This window comes from Solanum pennellii, chromosome 1 (assembly GCF_001406875.1).
Source record: "Solanum pennellii chromosome 1, SPENNV200".
NCBI classification, from domain to species: domain Eukaryota; kingdom Viridiplantae; phylum Streptophyta; class Magnoliopsida; order Solanales; family Solanaceae; genus Solanum; species Solanum pennellii.
Genome location: NC_028637.1, coordinates 97,716,678 through 97,738,557, shown reverse-complemented (window position 1 = coordinate 97,738,557; position 21,880 = coordinate 97,716,678). Strand labels below are relative to the sequence as shown.

The 21,880-nt window shown below is 31.8% G+C and overlaps 1 protein-coding gene across 1 annotated transcript; it reads left to right on the top strand.

The window, feature by feature from the left end:
• The first annotated feature begins 9,668 nt into the window (after positions 1 to 9,668).
• On the top strand, positions 9,669 to 20,568 carry LOC107008902 (CDPK-related kinase 3). The gene is made up of 11 exons (XM_015208149.1): positions 9,669 to 10,642; positions 15,505 to 15,635; positions 15,833 to 15,874; positions 15,958 to 16,066; positions 16,160 to 16,238; positions 17,603 to 17,899; positions 18,310 to 18,419; positions 19,450 to 19,557; positions 19,718 to 19,780; positions 20,047 to 20,214; positions 20,288 to 20,568. The coding sequence occupies exons 1-11, from the start codon at positions 10,115 to 10,117 to the stop codon at positions 20,420 to 20,422; spliced, it is 1,770 nt and encodes a 589-aa protein (XP_015063635.1). The 5' UTR covers positions 9,669 to 10,114; the 3' UTR covers positions 20,423 to 20,568.
• The last annotated feature ends 1,312 nt before the right edge of the window (positions 20,569 to 21,880 follow it).

Here is a 21,880-nt window from a genome sequence, read left to right as displayed (position 1 = left end):
ACTATATATATGAATGTTGAAATTGATAAAAGGAAGAAAATATTTGAGGTGTTGGGAAATTAAAGTAGGTGTGATTATTACGTAACCCCTAACAATATAGTCAATTATTAATGGGATTCTCAACCAAATCCTATAGGGAATATCCCATAAAATTGAAAGGATACAACACAAATCGAAAAATGGTACAAATATATTTATGAACTTTGCCTTAATAGGGTCAAAAGAAGGGGCAAAAAGCAGATCCAGAATTGATTAAGCTAAAAGAGTAAGCAAAAAATTAACTTTCAAAGAACTTTGGAACTACGTGAACTTTTTAATTCCTTTTTGGTTAATTGAAGGCACATAATGTTGACTTCTGTATAAAACTCGATCGAAGAAGACCTGTGCAGAATGTTTTCCACTTATATTATAATATATAATATAATATGATAGATAGTCTATTTAATTATTAAAACATTATATATTCTTTAGTTCTGATCCACGAAATTATTGGAACAATTCTTAATTTAGTCAAGCCATGTGAACCTGTTTTAAATTGACTTATTTTAAATGTTTTAAAGACAAAATAATATTAAAGCACTTTTAAAATGTCTGGATACGCCAACAGCGTCTCCCCATGTGCTCATGTTACTTAACAAAAATTCGAGGGTTCGAATCCCTCTCTCTCCTTTTTTGCTAAGCACTTAATTTAGAGCAAAAATGAAAAAATAAATATATCAAAAGTCATAAGTTGAAATTTCTAGCCTATGACTTTTGGCTTATATATAAATCAAAAGTCAATCATAACAGATTCTTGCATATTAGATAAAAATTGTTAACAAGTTCGTTTTTCATTTGTAAGAATGAATAGAATACCCTTGTTGTTTTGAAAAAAAGTTACAACGTTAAATATATTTCTTGCAAACAAATGGATGAAAGATGAATATAGAGTGAAAAGGAAGTTAAAAAGTTCTATTAAAAAAATATTTTTGAAGATTAAAAAAAAAAGGATAAATTTAAATAGTAAAAAATAATACTTAGTGTTGATCAAATCAGAAGTTTTTATAAACTGAAACGTCATAAGTTAGGGATGACCAAAATAGTTACACCCATTAAACTCTGGTAAAAAAATAATATATTTTATATATCTTTAATGTATACTCAATTTATATTCACTAACCTTATCTGAATAAGGTATAAGATACATTGAATTTACACTTTGGCTACATCAGTTGTACTTCAAAGGCCATATTAAGTACTATACATTTTTATGGATACACTTATGATACATAAAATATACTTTGTGAAAGTCAGATTCTATATACATTTTTGGCGATTTCTTTTGGATGATAAAGAAGAACAGATGCACCAAAAACTCAAAACAAAAAAGAATGAATAAATATGGTGACCGTAATATCTTTCTTTTTCATTGTTGAAAGATAGCAGTAAAATAAAATAGATGATTCATTTTCATTCATTGACTTATTCACTATACCAAAAAAAAAAGAAAAAAAGGAGAGGCTAATTTCAAAGGAGCTCTATTTTCAAACAAGCTCTAGATTGATTCATGATAGTTATACATTTATCTTAAATTAGATTTTGTTATTTTGTGGAAACTTAGTAATATGTATAGTTCGATCAAACTGATTAATTAACTTGATCGAAATATATAAAATGTATATATTAATTATGTATATCACATGTCTGTGTACTGTATATTATATGTATAGTATAGATACATTATACTTAAATATACAAAGCAACGAAGCTTACACTTTTGTTAGCTATTTTGTAAATTAGATTACCTATAGACATTGTAATATAACTATCCTTAATTTTATTCAGCAAAAAAAAAAATATTAATCACTTGACATATATTTATGAAAGATTATTAGCACGCTTAGTCCCTCGAGTATCATTGCTCCTTGTAATTTTTGGTAAGCACATTCAACCTCTGATCAATTGATATTTGCACTTTTGTTCCTCCAAATCACGAATTTTCACAAATCTATTAAGTATTAATTCACCCATAAAGTACTCTACAGATCATATATTTTCTTATATAAATGGATCAAATATACATGTTTTTTTGATTAATTGAAAATAAATATGCTTATGCAAATATTATAAGGAGTAATAAAAAAGGGAAAATTATATATAATAGCAAACTAATAACATAAAATAAATGGAGTAGCTAGGGTTTGATTTAATTGTGCTCCATAGCAAACGTTAGCTAAAGTTTGTCAGGCGTCTCTCTCCCAAAAATCTCGCTCGCCACTCTCCATTCTCGCTTGCCTCTCTCGCTTTATACACAGAAGTGTATAAATTCTGTTTCTGTTTTGTATAAAGCGAGAGAAAATTGTATACACATGCAAAAATATATATCTTCGTATTATACACTTAATTATACAATTTACAAACATTTTACTTCAAATATTGCAGAGAAAAAGGCCAACTAATTATACAATTGCGAATTATACAATTGCAGTGAAATACAATTTTCTCTAGCTTTATACAACAGAAGTGTATATATTGTGTTTCTGTTTTGTAAAAAGCGAGAGAAAAATATATATCTTCTTGCTATACACTTATACTTATGCAATATACATACATTTTAATTCGATTGAACTGTATGCAAAACAAATTTTATAAAAATATTGCAGCAAAATAGGCAGCGAATTATACAATTGTGCATTATACAATCGCAGTGAAATAGGATAGCGAATTATACAATTCCAGCGAAATAGGCTAGCGAATTATACAATTGTATATGTATAGCGAATTATACAGTTTTATGTTTGCTATGGAGCGCAATTATGCAAACTTTGCTATAGCATACAAATATGAATTTTTTATTTGCTATATGTGAAAGTTGCCCAATAAAAAATCACCGATAACTAAAGGACCAAATATGAAATTATCCCTATTTTGGATGCATCACAAGATTTGCATTCTTGATCTTAATATTATGTCAATCGTGTAATTGACTTTATAATTACTATTATAAACATTATTATTATTGTTTTTTTTTATTATTACCTGTTTCCTCGTGATGTTATATAAAAAAATATTTCAAATTTTGCCTTGAATGTTATCACGTCATAATTTATAGCTCAAAGGTTAAGCACACATAAAATCAAAATAATTCTTTTCTAGAAAGTAAAAAATAAATCCAAAGGGTCAAATTTTCATACAATCTGAACTTGATTTTGTTATTTTAATTAGAGTTAATTACATTAAACACTTTATAATATGACACAATTACCGGAGTATATTTTAAAACAAACACTTACACCTCTCGTGTCATGAAAAATTCTGTACTTACACTCCAATGAGGTATATCCAAAATTAAGTATATTAAATCTTAATTTTAAAAGACAGATTAGTTATTTTAAAATGTTATTTTAAGATAATTTTGGTCAAATCTATTTAAAAATTTGCTAGACCTACTTTAAAGTTATTTTTATTTTTGGAAGTATTTGACAAATATAAAAATAAATTAAAATAAGTCAAAAAATGACTTAAAATAAGTTTAAAGACCAAAATTAAGATTTAATATACTCAATTTTAAAAGGCAGATTAATTATTATTTTAAAATAAGTTTGGTCAAACCTACTTAAAAATTGATCAGACATACTTTTAAGTCATTTTTGACTTTTGGTAGTGTTTGACAAATATAAAAACAAAAAAATTTAAAATAAATTAAAAATGACTTTAAATAAGTTTAAAGACCAAAAATAAATCCCCTTACTATTATTTTTTGACTTTAAACCCATTTAACTTTGACTTTTTATTTTTAACTTTAAAAAATATTTTATTTTAAGTCAAAATCTAAATAAATCTAACAAAACCAAAAAGAGAGAAATTCCTTGTATCAAAATATTATGTTCTAGCCAACTATGGCAACAATGTATAGGGCAATAGGCCTCCTAACTCTGTAACTCACTGATGTTTTATATATATTATCTTACCATCCAAAAAATTTAAAATATTATTTTCAATAAAAATGCAAATAACTTAAACTTTTACGCTTAAAGTGTAAGGAAGTTAATAGCTGGTATATCGTATTAAATATATATATTTATGGGTCTTGAAAAATACATTTTAGTTAAATAAGTGGAGTATTTAATTGATAGAGTATCTACTTTGTTGAGCCACTTTATTAAATAACATCTTAATCACATAAAATATTTCGAATTTATCACAATTTTTTCCTCAATATATCGTTATTCTTGTAACTTGTCAGAGGGAGAAATGATTTCTTAACCCTTTATGATTTTTTTTTAATTTTATGTCTTTTTTTATAAGATTTTTTTTTAAATAAAAATGTCTATTATTAAAATTGTAGGCGGACTAGAAATTTTATTTTCTCGAATAAAGAATAAGAAGGAACAAGCTATGTACAAATAATGCTAGACATAAAATCCCTCTTAATTAGGTTGGAGTTCGATATTAATGAAAGTATTAAATGAGGAGAAAAATGTAGTAGTTATCTTGTTATATCCTTAATCAAGTTAAACATTAGTAATTCGTAATATCATAATACTTAGTAACGATGAATTACAATTTTCTCGTTAAATTTTACTATTTTAAAATTTTTATTTAAATAGTAGAGTATAATATTTTTTGACTCAATTATCAATTTTTCTTCTTTTTGAACTGACGTTTAAGTACTTCACATGATAAGTTATGTTGATCTCTTTAATCATGTAATTGAACAATTCTTACTTTCTAAGCTACCTAATTTTTAAAATTGAGCTAAATTTAACATTTATTTATTCATTCGATATCAAAATAGCAACCTTCCTAATTCCTGTTTGCTATTATTGTCGCTCATAATAAATTATTTACTATTTAAATGTCCAATCATGAATATTTAGATAGTTACGAAAGAGTCTTACATCAACATTTTAACTTAATTCTAATTTCAGTACAATATTCATCACTTAATTTATTTTTGGGATTAAATTAAATCCAAAAATCATTTTTCTCACACTTATGAACTTGGTTTGCCATTGATATTCAAACACCTTGGTTTATCAGTCTAAGTAGTCACGACTCAAACAAAAATTTGACTAAAATGAGCTCAGTTCTGGGAGAAAAATGTCATTGCCACAAAATATATTGGGAATATGTATATATATATATATATAGGAAAATTTTCAAACGAGCTCTATTTTCAAACAAGCTCTAGATTAATTCATGATAGTTATACATTTATCTTAAAATAGATTTTGTTATTTTGTGGAAACTTAGTAATATGTATAGTTCGATCAAACTGATTAATTAACTTGATCGAAATATATAAAATGTATATATTAATTATGTATATCACATGTCTGTGTACTGTATATTATATGTATAGTTTAGATACATTATACTTAAATATACAAAGCAACGAAGCATACACTTTTGTTGGCTATTTTGTAAATTAGATTACCTATAGACATTGTAATATAACTATCCTTAATTTTATTCAGCCAAAAAAAAATATTAATCACTTGACATATATTTTTGAAAGATTATTAGCACGTTTAGTCCCTCGAGTATCATTAAATTCAAATTTTGCTCCTTGTAATTTTTGGTAAGCACATTCAACCTCTGATCAATAGATATTTGCACTTCTGTTCCTCCAAATCACGAATTTTCACAAATCTATTAAGTATTAATTCACCCATAAAGTACTCTAAAGATCATATATTTTCTTATATAAATGGATCAAATATACATGTTTTTTTATTAATTGAAGATAAATATGCTTATGCAAATATTATAGGGAGTAAAATAAAAAATCACCGATAACTAAAGGACCAAATATGAAATTATCCTATTTTGGATGCATCACAAGTTTTGCATTCTTGATCTTAATATTATGTCAATCGTGTAATTGACTTTATAATTATTATTATAAACATTATTATTATTATTATTATTATTATTATTTACTTGTTTCTTCGTGATGTTATATATAGAAATATTTCAAATTCTGCCTTGAATGTTATCACGTTATAATTTATAGCTCAAAGGTTAAGCACACATCAAAATCAAAATAATTCTTTTCTAAAAAGTAAAAAATAAATCCAAAGGGTCAAATTTCCATATAATCTGAACTTGATTTTGTTATTTTAATTAGAGTTAATTACATTAAACACCTTATAATATGACACAATTACCGGAGTATATTTTAAAACAAACACTTACACCTCTCGTGTCATGAAAAGTTCTGCACTTACACTCCAATGAGGTATATCCAAAATTGAGTATATTAAATCTTAATTTTAAAAGACAGATTAGTTATTTTAAAATGATTTTGGTCAAATCTATTTAATAAAAAAAACTTAAAATAAGTCAAAAATGACTTAAAATAAGTTTAAAGACCAAAATTAAGATTTAATATACTTAATTTTAAAAGGCAGATTAATTATTTAAAAAATGTTATTTTAAAATAAATTTGGTCAAACCTACTTAAAAATTGGTTACATACTTTTAAGTTATTTTTAACTTTTAAAAGTGTTTGACAAATATACAAAAAAAGAAAAACTTAAAATAAGTTAAAAATGACTTTAAATAAGTTTAAAGATCAAAAATAAATCCCCTTACTATTATTTTTTGACTTTAAACCCATTTAACTTTGACTTTTTATTTTTAACTTTAAAAAATATTTTATTTTAAGTCAATTCGAACTGAATCTAAATAAATCTAACAAAACCAAAAAGAGAGAAATTCCTTGTATCAAAATATTATGTTTTAGCCAACTATGGCAACAATGTATAGGGCAATAGGCCTCCTAACTCTGTAACTCACTAATGTTTTATATATTATCTCACCATCCAAAAAAATTTAAAATATTATGTTCAATAAAAATGCAAATAACTTAAACTTTTACGATTAAAGTGTAAGGAAGTTAATAGCTGGTATATCATATTAAATATATTTATTTATGGGTCTTGAAAAATACATTTTAGTTAAATAAGTGGAGTATTTAATTGACAGAGTATCTAGTTTGTTGAGCCACTTTATTAAATAACATCTTAATCACATAAAATATTTCGAATTTATCACAATTTTTTCCTCAATATATCGTTACTCTTGCAACTTGTCAGAGGGAGAAATGATTTTTCTTAACCCTTTATGAATTTATTTTTAGTTTTATGTTTTTTTTATAAGATTTTTTTAAAAATAAAAATATTTATTATTAAAATTATAGGCGGACTAGAAATTTCATTTTCTCGAATAAAGAATAAGAAGGAACAAGCTATGTACAAATGATGCTACACATAAAATCCCTCTTACTTAGGTTGGAGTTCGAAATTAATGAAAGTATTAAATGAGGAGAAAAATGTAGTAGTTATCTTGTTATATCCTTAATCAAAGTTAAACATTAGTAATTCGTAATATCATAATATTTAGTAACGATGAATCACAATTTTTTCGTTAAATTTTAATACTTTAAAATTTTTATTTAAATAGTAGAGTATAATATTTTTTGACTCAATTATCAATTTTTCTTCTTTTTGAACTGACGTTTAAGTACTTCACATAATAAGTTATGTTGATCTCTTTAATCATGTAATTGAACAATTCTTACTTTCTAAGCTACCTAATTTTTAAAATTGAGCTAAATTTAACATTTATTTATTTATTCGATATCAAAATAGTAACCTTCCTAATTCCTATTTGCTATTATTGTCGCTCATAATAAATTATTCACTATTTAAATGTCCAATCAAGAATATTTAGATAGTCATGAAAGAGTCTTACATCAACGTTTTAGCTTAATTCTAATTTCAGTAAAATATTCACCACTAAATTTATTTTTGGAATTAAATTAAATCCAAAATTCATTTTTCTCACACTTGTGAATTTGATTTGCCGTTGATATTCAAACACCTTGGTTTTTCAGTCTAAGTAGTCATGACTCAAACAAAAATTTGACTAAAATGAGCTCAATTCTGGGAGAAAAATGTCATTGCCACAAAATATATTGGGAATATGTATATATATAGGAAAATTAAATTAAAAGCCGAAAAACAAATCAACATTTTATAGTAATGGTTGGAGTAGTTAAGGACAATTTTTAAATTTCTATATAGCCTTTATACAATGAATGCTCATGTGGGATAATATTTTTGATGTATTTATCTAATCTTAGAATAAAACAAGGTAATAAATTGCAAGAAAGTATCTCCCATATTAAATAAAATTATAACAACTCCATAAACAATAAGAGAAATAAAATAATAATAGAAAATGTTACTCACGTATAATTTTGAATAGACACATTATCTAATACTTTTTTAAAAGATCAACATCAATAATAAATTCAAACTATTTGAATATAGTAATCACAATTATTTTATTAAGCTTTTAGGAATATTCAAGATAATTCAGTTAGCAAATTTAAAATATTAAATAATTATTATATATAAATAAAAGCGTGGAAAAAAAAGAAGAAGGTAGTACTATAAAATAATACTATATATAATTAGTCAATAGTTCTATTTTATAAAGCAGTTGTCCTTGTTAGAAGAGTAATTTATATTTGAATAAGTATTTGATGCACGTAGGCAAAGAAATGAAAAGACAATTGGATCCAAAAATTGGCAATTTTCTTGTGTTTTGTCGAGACAGATAAGGCCACAAAAATAGGGTTGATAGAGAATCCGACCAAACTATCACATCATTTCTTACCTATACACACACACACACTACATTTCTTCTCCCTCCCAATCATCTAAATGCCAATACAACCAATACATTCTACTTCTAACAAAAAGTATATACTAAAAATAATCTTTAATTGAGTCGATTCTATCACGATTTAAAGTTATTGTAACTCAATCGATAAAAATTACTAACTATTGTAAGGTTACAAAACAATCGATCATTCATCTAATCCACTACATAATCCTCGAGAGTCAGCTACCTCACATGCTTTAGATACAAATTGAGGTTCATAGATTGAATCAAATAGGACATATATTAAGGTTAGCAAATTGGATCGAGTTGTTGACTAGCAGTGAAGTTAGAATTTTAATTTAAGAGCGTCAAATAACGATATAAATTCAAGAAGAAGTCAAAGAGTGCACATACAATATAATTTTTTAACGAAATGGTGTCGATTAAAATCTATTGGGTCGGGTTAAATGGGACGGGTCATTAAATGGTTTAAATGAATATATATTTGCCTCTTAAAATTTTGATTAAAACAAAAATTACATGTCAACAAATTTTAGTAAGAAAAAAAATTAAATAAATTGAGTGATATTCTGTGGAAAAAAAATCATAATTAAATGACTTTTAAGTTGAAAATCAAAATTGAGGGACTTTATGTAAAAATAGGTAATAGTTGAGTCAAAGTTATTAACTCCCCAAAAGAAGAACATTTGACCACAAGAAGGTTAAAAAACATTTACTACATTTTGCTATTTTTAATTTAAGACCACAAGTCAATATTTTTTAAAAAAAAATTATATGTCAAATCTACATTAATAACTAAATTAAAATGAAAAGAAAATTAAATAGAGTAATTTCATTAATTTGCAAGGAAATGAAAAGATTAAGATGTAAATAATAATAATAATAAAGTGCAAAATGGAAGAGAGGAGTAAACTAAAAGAGTAATCAGCTCCGAATTTCAGACAAGAAATAAAATAGAATAAAAAAAAGTAGCGTTGAATTAGTAGGAAAATGTAAGAGGGGAAATTTGAAAAAAGGACAACGCCGCAAGAAAGAGCTAAATTGTGGGGCGGAAGATGATGAATGGAACAACATCTGGGCTTGTCTTTCATACAAATAAAATCACAGATTACGCGCATCTCTTCCAATTTGACCATTTTCAAATTCTCATTTACTTTTTTTTTCTTTCTCTCTTCTTCTTCTCCTATATATATATAAACACACATACACTCTCTTTTTCTGATTCTGACTCTGACTCTGACTGCCTCCTCCTCTCCTTTTCATTCTCTTTTTTTATCGTTTTCTCGCCGCAGATCCTTCTCTCTTTGCCCTGTCTCTCCGTTTCTTCTTCTCGATCTGGACTCTTTAGCGCTTTAGTCTTCTCGTCTCTTTGACTTCTGTCTCTTCTTTTCGCTGGTGGGGACTCCTTCTGCGAGTACTGACTGACCTTCTTACCATGGGTCAGTGTTATGGAAAGACGGTCCCCACCGTCCGGGATGCTGACGGACCAATCACCGATGTAATCGGTGATTCCGATCATCCGTTGCAGCAGACGCCAGTCAGCAGCAACAATTTGCCGTCGGTCAAAAACACACCGGCTCGATCCTCGGCCAACAGTCCTTGGCCGAGTCCTTACCCTCATGGGGTAGTTGGTGTGACGCCCTCACCTGCTAGGTCCACGCCTAGAAGGTTCTTCAAACGGCCGTTTCCTCCGCCGTCTCCAGCTAAGCACATAAAGGCGTCCCTTGCCAAGCGATTTGGCCATGCCAAGCCGCCCGCCGAGGGGCCAATTCCTGAGGATGATACACCTGAACCTGAACAATCCTTGGACAAGAATTTTGGTTACAACAAGAATTTCGGGGCCAAGTTTGAGTTGGGGAAAGAGATCGGCCGTGGGCATTTTGGTCACACCTGTCATGCTGTGGGAAAGAAAGGAGAACTTAAGGATTTGCCTGTTGCTGTCAAAATCATCTCCAAAACCAAGGTAGTTTTTTCATTTCTTTGTTGCTTCCTGTTTGAAAAAGCATTAAACTTGTCAATTATGCTCCATTGTTTTTATGCATACTGCTTGTGTAAATCCATTAAAGTTGCTGTAACCTGCAACAACAGATTATCTTCCGCATGTACTTTTATGCAGAGGCGGAGCTAGGTGGGGCTTCATGGGTTCGGACGAACCCACTAGCTTTTTCATNGCTCCATTGTTTTTATGCATACTGCTTGTGTAAATCCATTAAAGTTGCTGTAACCTGCAACAACAGATTATCTTCCGCATGTATTTTTATGCAGAGGCGGAGCTAGGTGGGGCTTCATGGGTTCGGACGAACCCACTAGCTTTTTCATAGACCCTATATTTGCACAACAAAATTAAATAAATACTCCTATATGTATATTAGCATGTAAACCCCCAAACAAAATTGATTTAGAACCCCCAAACTCCTAATCTTGGTTCTGCCCCTGTTTCTATGTTTTAATTTGGTTTCAGACATCTACCTTGTCCTCGTCTACTACTCCTAGATGAATGAGGTATAACATGTTATGAAGGAAATACTTACCGAGAAATGAAGGTGGAAACATTGAAGAAGATGTAATTGCACCCTTTTAAATTCTATAATCCACTATTGAACTCATTCTTTGCCGACATAGTTTTTATTTTAACTAAATACTAAGAATGATATTGTGTATGGTCTGTTGATTAAACCAATTTAAAACCAAATAATTGGTTAGAGTTTTGTTCAGATTTTATTCCAAGGCATGGGACTTGAGTCTCACATCGGCGAGCTGATTTGGGGCTTATATAGCCTTTGGGCTCTCCCACCACACTAGCTACTTTTAGGGTGGGGTTCTTCTTGAGTTGTATCAATGGTATCAGAGCCACCCATCGCCCTTCGTGTCTGTGTCTTGGAGGGTGACACTAATATTGCAGTGTTGGCCCGGGGCTAGAAATGGTCTAGCGCACAGTGGTCGAGGACGACAAATGCGGAGTGTGGTGGTTTGTTATGATTCTATTGCTAAGTATGGGACTTGAGTCCCACATCGATTTAATTGGGTTTATGTAGCTTTGGGTTCTCCCTGGGTTGTATCGATCTTCTAGGGCTTTTATTAGCCATATTTTCATTTCTGCGGGACTTTACTCAACTCGTTTCTCCTTAACTAGGAACTTTACTTCATGACCGTATTCTTACATGTTCCTTGCCTAATAAATATGTTCTGTTTTCCAATTTTCTTTCGGAAACTCATAAATTATTGCTTCTCTTCTTATTTGGTAACCTTCATGAAATATGCTCGTCGAATTTTCTCATCCTTGAATTGGGTTTGCATTACATAAGTCTTTATCAATCATCTAACACAAGGAATGTGTGTTTCTTTGTTTTGTAAAGAAGAGCAGTGTATATGACAAGCTTCACTAAATCTTCTCTAACATAAAATACTAATTTGTGGGAGCTTTTGACCAACTATACCATGAGGGTAAGGGCTAGGCCAAGGACCGTTGGCAGAGGATCGAGCCGGAGTGTCTTTCACAGACGGCAAATTGTTGCTGCTGACTGGCGTCTGCAGCAACGGATGATCGGTATCACCGATTAATCCGTGATTGCTCCATCAGAATTGCGGACGGTGGGGACGGTCTTTCCATAATACTGACCCATGGTAAGAAGGTCCGTCAGTATTCACAGAGGGAGTCCCCACCAGCAAAAAACAACAAAAAGAAGAGTAGAAGTCAAAGAGAAGAGAAGACTAAAGCGTGAAAGGGTCCACGGATTGGAAATCAGTTATGAAAGCAAACCACACTAGGCTAGCCGCGTGCGGCGAGTTCAACCCTAAAAGCCAACTCTTGTTGTCGTAGGGCTACTAATGTCGGGCCTTCATATGGAATTCCCAAGCTAAACTATCTGAGCCACCTCGGTGGTTGTATTGATCAATTGATCTTAAATTTATTGTGGGAATTGTATGCTAGTGATTTTTATGTCGAATTGTCTTTTTTATACTCCATCCATTTCAGAAAGAATGATAGGGTTCAGTGAGGGTCAAACTTTCTAATTTTTGGTTTCAATTCCTATATCAACTTTGCTTTCTTTTTCTCATAAAACTTTAATAAACTACACAAAGAATACCATAAATATTAACTAAAATATATATCAAAAGTAGTAACCAAAATACTAATAAAATATGTCAAACAATTTTCAAGAAAAAGTTATTTGACTCCCTAAATAGTAATGTTTTCATATAAAGGATAGAGTATAAGTTGCTCGGACTCGGATGCGAGTGTTCGATAAGGGTGCAAATTTAGAGGGCGGATCCTTTATGATCAGAATTTTAAGATTCGAGAACACTCTACAAGGATTCGACTAAAAATGATTCAAATATCTGAAATTAGAGTTATAAAACCTTGAGATATTATGTCGAAATTTTGAGGACAAATATTGATCAAAAGGAGAATCCAGGAAAAAGATAAAAGGAAAGAGAGTGACAATAGAAATTTATTAATATATTGTATTCCATTTTCTTCAATTTCACCTTAATTTTTGTTTGAATTATTGTAATCATTGAATTTGTCCATAATTCCTCCCTCGAATTTAGTCAAAGTAACCAAAACCGATAGACCAGACTGGGTACGCATCCCACACTCACACCCACGTCGTGGCGACACGGGTGCGGCACCAAAAGTGAAAAGTCCAAGCAACTTAAGAGAGATTTAAGTTAGAATGCTATAAGTGATTGTTGTCGGTGTTATTAAGTTAGAACTTAGATGATGACATTATAGCGCACATTAAGTGGAACGAAGCACTAAACACATTTTGAGCCTCGCTTAGGGCTTATGCGTGCCTTTGACAACACTGAATTTGGTCCATACTTTGCTTTAGGGTTTGCCGGCTATATATCTAGGCCAACTTGCACACACCTGAATTATTTCACCAAGTACTAGCAACTACCCAACATCACAAGTATCAGTTAAAAAGTTATTGGGCCGCTTTGTTACACCAAGACTTGCGTAGATGGGAAGAAGTCACTTATCGTTTTTTGTCCATATTGCGAATAGGCCGATGGAAAGAAGTCACCAAGTGTGTTTGTCTAAATTTTTAAGTGGTCATTGGCTCCAAAATGTTTACGTGCTTCATTGACAACTAAACTAGGTCATACTTTTGTGTGCGACGTATCCTCACTTTTTTATGACTTAACTTTAACGATTTAGTTGAAATGTTTGAGGGCTTGTTCGAAATTTGAAATTGATCTCTTGTTCAAAGTACTAGGAAGTGGCTGCATATTGAGTGGCATCCATGCTTTTGAGGATAGCAAATATTAGGACTCCTCTAGATATAACCATTTTTACATTAAGGTTGCGTGCAACATTGTTAACGTTGCGTGGACCCACCCTTAGTGTCAAGTGACACCCCTTCATCGGAAAATTACATTGTATATAGAGGTTGAATTTCGATTTAATAATATGTGTGTGTGTGTGTGTGTGTATATATATATATATATAAATATATATATATACACACACACACACCTCTTGACACAAGGTAAAGGTTTAGTCTAGTGGTTAAGGCGGCGTGAAAATTTCATGAGTTTGTGTGTTTTAGTCCTACTAGCCTCATAATTATATTTGTTTTTACTAAAATCATTGATACTCCTTAATGACAATCCAGGGTCCGCTACGGATTGTTAATGTGTAGTAGTGGTTCCTAAGCATGTGTACTAGTAGTACATGTAAATGTCTAGATGCATGACTACTCTCATTATGATGGTGAAAATGATTCTAAAATATATAGGGAAGTACAAAGACTGGGTTTAATCTCCTCATTCCTAAATTGGTTGAATTTCTAGTAATTGTAGTATCTTCCTTATTTGGAAGAGGTTTCTGAAAGAAGGGAAGGCAATTTTATTTACTTGGCACCACCGAGAATTCCTTATCTGGAAGAGTTTTTAAACACCACAGAGTTTTCATTGATTCTCTTGTAAAGATCTGTTGGGCCGAATTTAATGCAAATTGAACGGAAGTGCGAGTTCTCTTAAACAAGAATTTTGTTCCTGGTTCTCCTGTAACATGGGGAGTGTTTGGTAGGTTGTTCATAATAGATTAGATGTATATGAAACATAGAAGAGTGTAAGTGTCTTACATTGGGAAATGTAAACCTACATAGGAAAAGGCATATATAAAGCATCTCAGGTGCAATACACGCGTCTTCAATTATTCTCCCAATTCTTTTCCCGTTTGTCTTAATTCTTGTAGGTGAAACTTCTTGTGAAATCCATATAAATTTTTGAAATCCATAAGACAAAGTCAAATTGCGTAAGCTCAGCCCCATAGATAACTTATATTCACCGGGTGAAATCACAAAGATCACAAATTGTATTTCCTGGTTTACTGTAATTCATGCATCTGTGGACGATGTAAATGAATGGTTATCTAAACAATTTGTCATGTTAAATTCATTTGAGATTATGCATACATTTCTTACCTTTTTGCTGTCTTTTATACCTAGATCTACTTCCCACATTTTCAAATATTTACTGAGTTGTTTTTATGTACCGTCTTAACCCAACTGGTCTTGTTCTCTTTTTTTGTTGATATGTGCTACAATGACAAGTGGGAAAGACTTTATTGTGAAGCTCGAAGTGGAGCATTCATTGTTATTTTTTTGAATTGCCTAACATCCTCGTCTTCGTTTTATTTTCTGAGCAAAGTCTATTTGGTCTGATTCTTTTAATCCAGCATTTTGGAATGGACAATTTTTTTTGTTGAATAGTTTGATTACATTGCTACTATTTGATACCCAGTCTTGCATAATGCTGCTTGTTACCCAGTGATTGTTGACTTACTGAATGATGTTCAAATTTTATGTCCAGATGACAACTGCGGTCTCCATCGAAGATGTGCGACGCGAAGTGAAGATTTTGAGGGCTCTATCAGGCCACAAACATCTCGTGAAGTTTCACGATGCTTGTGAGGATGCTAATAATGTGTACATAGCGATGGAGTATGTGCTTCAATTCCCATTTAATTTTGGCAGTTTTTATATATTTCGTTTTACTTCTCATAAGCTGATTTTTGTAACCAATGCCAAACATCAAATTATTTCAAGATCTGCCAGAATTAAGTAAATGCGCAGATAATATTCTCCTCCCACTAGTATAGCTTTGTCCCTTATGTTCTTTTTAACTTTTGAATATGCAGATTGTGTGAAGGAGGAGAATTACTTGACAGAATATTGTCAAGGTAAATGGAATAATCTTCATAAACTAAATAACCTTCTTTGAGTGCTTGTACCTTGTATTTCAATGTTCTATGGTTCTATGCAGAGGTGGTAAATATTCAGAGGATGATGCCAAACTTATTATTGTTCAAATTCTAAACGTAGTTGCATTTTGTCATCTCCAAGGTGTTGTCCACCGTGACCTGAAGCCTGAGGTTTGTAGTTGTTATTTTGCTCTCTACGAAAACTGTAATTTCTTCCTTGTGATATTGTAGTTAACAATTCCTTCTCATTTGCCTTCATCACAGAATTTCCTTTTCACCTCCCGAGATGAAGATGCTGATATGAAGCTCATTGATTTTGGTCTTTCTGACTTTATAAGACCAGGTAACTTTTTTAACACGCTTTCTTAAAATCTGTATGAGCTACTATACAAGTATTCTGTTCCAAGTTATGGATGTCATTTTTTGCAATGGGGGGTTATTGTTGCATGTGACTTATGATTGAAATTTTAACATGCTTGGAAGAATGAGAGGACACATCATTGCCTCTGGGCCATGTGTATCAATTAGGCTTCTGATGCTCTGTGTGTATGGTGATTTCTACTAGTTTACCTAGTTAATTATGTATGAAGTCACTCGAGTCAGTAGCACTTAATCTAGAGGACTACTAGATCTTCTCCACAATATGGTTGTCTTTTTCTCACGTAGTGACTTTTTTGGCTGCATTTGGGCATTGTATAAAGCTTCTTTAGAGCCATACAAACTGTTCCTGCGAACAGAATTCCTTTTTAAACCAGTTCTTCCTTCTCACTTGATGTGAATAGGAAGGTGTGGCACCAGGAAGATTGAAGTTGTTACAGTGAGACAAGGTAGACTTTGCTGCAACAGACCAACAATCTGTTGGAGTTCATGTGGACTTGGTGAACAGCAGAACACAGTGAAAACAGAGTATCTGCATAGGCGATTCCAACAAGATTGAAGTAAGGTTTAGGTATAAGTGATAGTCACATAAGATCTGGGTTTGATGAAGTCTTTTTTAGTTTCATAAGAGATTGTATGATAGCGTAAGGGTAGTTGAGAATTAGAGAATTCATAGTTTTAGGTAACTTGTAAAGTAGAGCAGATATATTTAGGCAGTTCAAACAGCTAACGACAATTAGTTTAGTATTGAGCCATGGCTGTAGTAGTAGTTCTTAATTCTTTTCACATTAAGTTATCGGTGTCGAGCTAGTAGTTTGTTCTCTATATACTTGGAGTAAACTACCGTTAAGATTTATAGTTGAATGTTTCATTGGCTTCATGATTTGTTCAGAAATGAATTGCTAGTATTTGTCTGCTTGTTTTGTATCGAAATGAATTTGGTATAATACAGCATAAATGATGAGCTATGAAGAAACAATCCTTGTTCTGCTATCATGGTGTCGTACTGGAGTAGAAGTGTGAAACAACTAAAGAACACAACTTGGCTTCTGGTGCTTAATCCTCCACCCCCTAAAACAGAGAGAGAACGAAACAAGACATCGGCAATGGTTATTTCTTATAACAAAAAAGTCATGGGCAATGGTATTAGTGATTTAAGAAACTTTGTTGCCACAGCTACAGTTTGGTTACCTACAAACTCTTTTAACTCCTTGTGGTTAATATGTGGTTAATTGAGAAGTTCTGTTGGTGTGTATTATTTTCAAAGGACCCATGTTTTGATCAACCCACAAGCCTAATATTATTCGACCTACATTTGGGGTTTTGCAGATGAGAGACTTAACGATATTGTGGGAAGCGCATACTATGTGGCACCAGAAGTTCTCCACAGATCTTACAGTTTGGAAGCAGACATCTGGAGTATTGGGGTGATTACCTACATTTTGTTATGTGGAAGCAGACCATTCTGGGCAAGGACTGAATCTGGGATTTTTCGCTCAGTATTGAGATCTGACCCCAACTTTGAAGACTTGCCTTGGCCATCTGTGTCTCCCGAGGCCAAGGACTTCGTAAAGAGGCTTTTAAATAAGGACTATCGTAAGAGGATGACTGCTGCTCAAGCTTTGAGTAAGTTTATCACTCCTTCACAAATTCATTGGTTGACTATTGGTTATCACTTCTCAGCTTGTTAGTTTTCCACATGAGAGTTCCATCCTGGTGGTAGGTCGGCTTGACCAAATCGAATGGTTAGAAGCACTGTACGATATGATGGATGATGTACCTTTTAATTTCAATTCCATAGGATGGTCAATATATTTGGTGTAAAAACTTCCATCAAGGTGTACTTTGATGTAAGCTTTAAGAGCTTTTCTGAACTGAAAGTATGGTGGGGGTTGTCGGTGGGAGTGGTGTTATTATTGCTTATTTTGTTATTTTTGGCTAAACCATAATTTATTAAATTTTCTTGGGTGTTCGTTATGTCCATACACACACTTTCTTGTAGAAGTATAAACTAATACAGATTTTTCCAATTACAGCGCATCCATGGTTGCGCAGTGAAAGCCATCCTATTCCTCTGGATATATTTGTCTATAAGTTGGTCAAGTCATATCTGCATGCTACACCTCTCAAACGTGCAGCACTAAAGGTATGATGTTTTCTTTTTCTCCTGTTTTTCCTTGTCCTTGTTTGACAGTTATAGCATGACAACTATAACGTTCAAAATACATCTTGTAGTTGAACTGTATTCTCGAATTAAGAAAATAGTGGCATTCATCTAGAATAATTTTTGACCCTATATAGAAGGTTTTCATTCTGGGGGAGTTAGGTTTTGGAAGACTAAATTCCTGTGATTACTGAAGCTTTTGGTAGTCCAGAAGAGCAAACAATGGCTGATAGAAAACAAAAAAGTAGAAATTTCATAAGAAAAATAGAGTATTTGTAAAACCAAATCAGGTACTGACAAATATGATAATGCAGTTGACATGGTGGGTATCCAAGTTAGTATCTTTTGGCTCTCTTCTTCTTTTTTATTACTACACATTCAACTTTTGGCTCTCATTCAAGCTATAGATAACTCGACCTGCAAGTCTACAGTTGGTATGCTTATCTGGCCATTCACTTCAAAAAATTTCTGCTGGTGTCCAACTTTCCTCCTTGTATACACTCTTGCATTTTAAACATCAACCAGATAATATGTGGAGGGCCTTCGTGTCACCATATTATTACCTTTGAGTTCTTCCATTGATTTGCTTTAGAGCTTTTCTCGTTAACACTTGATAGAAAATGAAGACTCCATTCTAGCAATCTGGTTAGTGGTCGATTATAGACGGTTCTCTTTAGATGCTACCTGTTCAAAAAAATAGATGGTTCTCTTTGCTCTGTGCCCCAGAGTGTATTTATTTGGCATTTGTTTGATTATTACTTATAGATGGTGCATGAAAATTTCATTTTCTTCTCACCTTTAATCAGTCTCATGGTTTACCCTGTTATAATAGTAATCTTCTTAGTGATTTATGATATGGTAGTGTCGTTTATTTGATGAATTTGTTTATTTTGGTGCTGTTTCTTCATGGATGGATTGCTCTTCTGATGTGCAAATTTAGTATGATTAGAATGAATAGTCAGTGTAACAATAAGCTAAGTTTTGAAATACTGTTGCGACTTTATGTGTTCAGGCTCTTTCTAAAGCTTTAACGGAAGATGAACTGGTTTACCTAAGAGCTCAATTTATGCTTCTGGAACCTAGTCAAGATGGTCGTGTCTCGATTGAGAACTTCAGATTGGTTAGTATCTTGACAACTTCTCTATTCATCTTTTTCTAAATAAATAGAATAAGACATTTAAGACTGAACTGTTCAAATATGAGAGAAGAGATATCAATTTCTCTTTAGCTATCTCTGTCAATTGTGAAATCAGAAGTTACAAAGTGTTGTGAAACCGCAGGCTCTTTTAGGAAATGCTACTGAAGCTATGAGGGAGTCGAGGGTGCATGATATTCTGAATGCGGTAAGATTCATCTGATCTTTAGAATCAGTCAAAAGTCAAGTTCAAACTATTTTCTACTGTATATGTGAGATTTAGCTCCAGTGGCTTGATATAGTGTAGCCTGCTTTCGTCTCGGAATAATGTAGCATGTGATCGAGCCATTTTACTACTGAAAGGCTAGCTTCAATAGATGTATTGTCTGTGGCCAGGCCGTACATAGATATAATCTTTTGAATTGTTCAATTAGACACTTAACATTGAAGCTTTATTGTCCTTTCACCTTTCAGATGACAGCATTGTCCTATAAGAAGTTGGACTTTGAAGAGTTTTGTGCTGCTGCAATCAGCACATATCAATTGGAGGCTCTCGAGGAATGGGAGCAGATTGCAGCCGTGGCATTCCAGCATTTTGAGCAAGAGGGAAATCGGCATGTTTCCGTGGAGGAATTGGCTAGGGTGGGTATCTTTCTATTACCATAGCTGTTAGTATTCAACAAATTCTCAATCTGATTGATAACTAACTATGCAGGAGTTGAATGTGGGTCCAACTGCTCATTCCATTCTCAGAGATTGGATAAGAAATGATGGAAAACTCAACATGCTTGGATATACAAAATTTTTGCATGGTGTCACTCTTCGTAGTACACCTGTGAGACGTCATTAGCTCCTCATCAAAATACATATATATATATATATATATGAGACATCATTAGATACTCTCTTTTCAAATAGCGTTTGGCAAATGATAGAAATTAACTGTTGATTGAAAAATAGGTAGTGATGATATGGCAGAGATGATTTTTTATACTTCTTTGGCTCTTGCTTTCCTGTGCCTTTTCTTTTTTTAAACAAGTTGTATTTTGGTGGCAGCCTAGAGTGTCAAATCATCGTAACCACATAAACCATCTCTATCATCACAACTATCATCATAGTCACTAAACACCTCCAACAATAAAGCGCTCACCCCTGCTAACCACTAGCACCAATATCGCCGTAACTCACCACCACAATTAGATAACACAAAGGCTACCTCCAGCCATTACCACCAACACCAAACACTGTTGCCTTCAATTATGGTCTTGTCAAGTTTGTGATGTTGTCATGTCACTTGGACAATGTAACCCCTAGCCTAAGTCAAGTCCATACAATTTATATTTTTAGTCCGTATGACCATTTTGAATATGAATAATGAGAATTTTCTTATAATAAGATAGGTCTAGGTTTTTTACGGCAGGTTTAAGTTCACAATATTTTATTTATGGATTGAAATTATGTTACATAAATTAGAACTAGTATTTATTAATATTTGTCAACGTGTTTTTTCCTCTATTTATTTTCCTATCATTTGGTTTATGTCTCAATTGGAAGTGATGAATACGTTGTGTTACTTTTTAAAGACGGCAGCGGCTGCTGCTTGCCGTCCACCAAAAGCCAATGGACCCCATGAAAGCAACGCGACCCTCCTATTTTAGTCTATTCTATAAGAAAATAAAAAATGTTTTCTTTGTTTTTTTAAACATTTAAAACAGCAAAACATTTAATTAGTTTTTAAAATTATTTTGAAGAAGGTCAATTTCCTGGTGTTTGATTAACATGCCACATGCTTCACATCACCCCTCTACGTTCTAGATCATGTTAGGTAGACAATTCCTCTTTTTTAAACTAGAGATGAATTTTGTTTTTGAGTGGTTGTTAGGTATTGTTTCATATGTATTATTACATGATTTTTTATATTTATAAATTAATAGATTATATCGTTCCCTGTTGTTATATAATGTCACATATTCATAAGTAAATAACAAATCTAAAAAGAAATTGAATACATAATAGGGCTACCGTGAAAAAGTAAAATAAAAGAATGAAATATGATTATGAAATATTACTCCCTTCATTTTAAAAAAAAAGACCATATTTCTTTTTTAGTCTGTTTCAAAAAGAATGATCCATTTTCTTTTTTGACAACACTTTAACTTTCCACGTGGCATGTGTAAGACCACAAGATTAAAGGACATTTTAGTGCATTTGGCATTACTTTAGTTTAGAATCACAAGGTTAAAAAATCTTTTTTTTTAACTCCGTTTTAAGTTAAACTAAGTCATTTTTTTAAACGAAAATTAAAAAA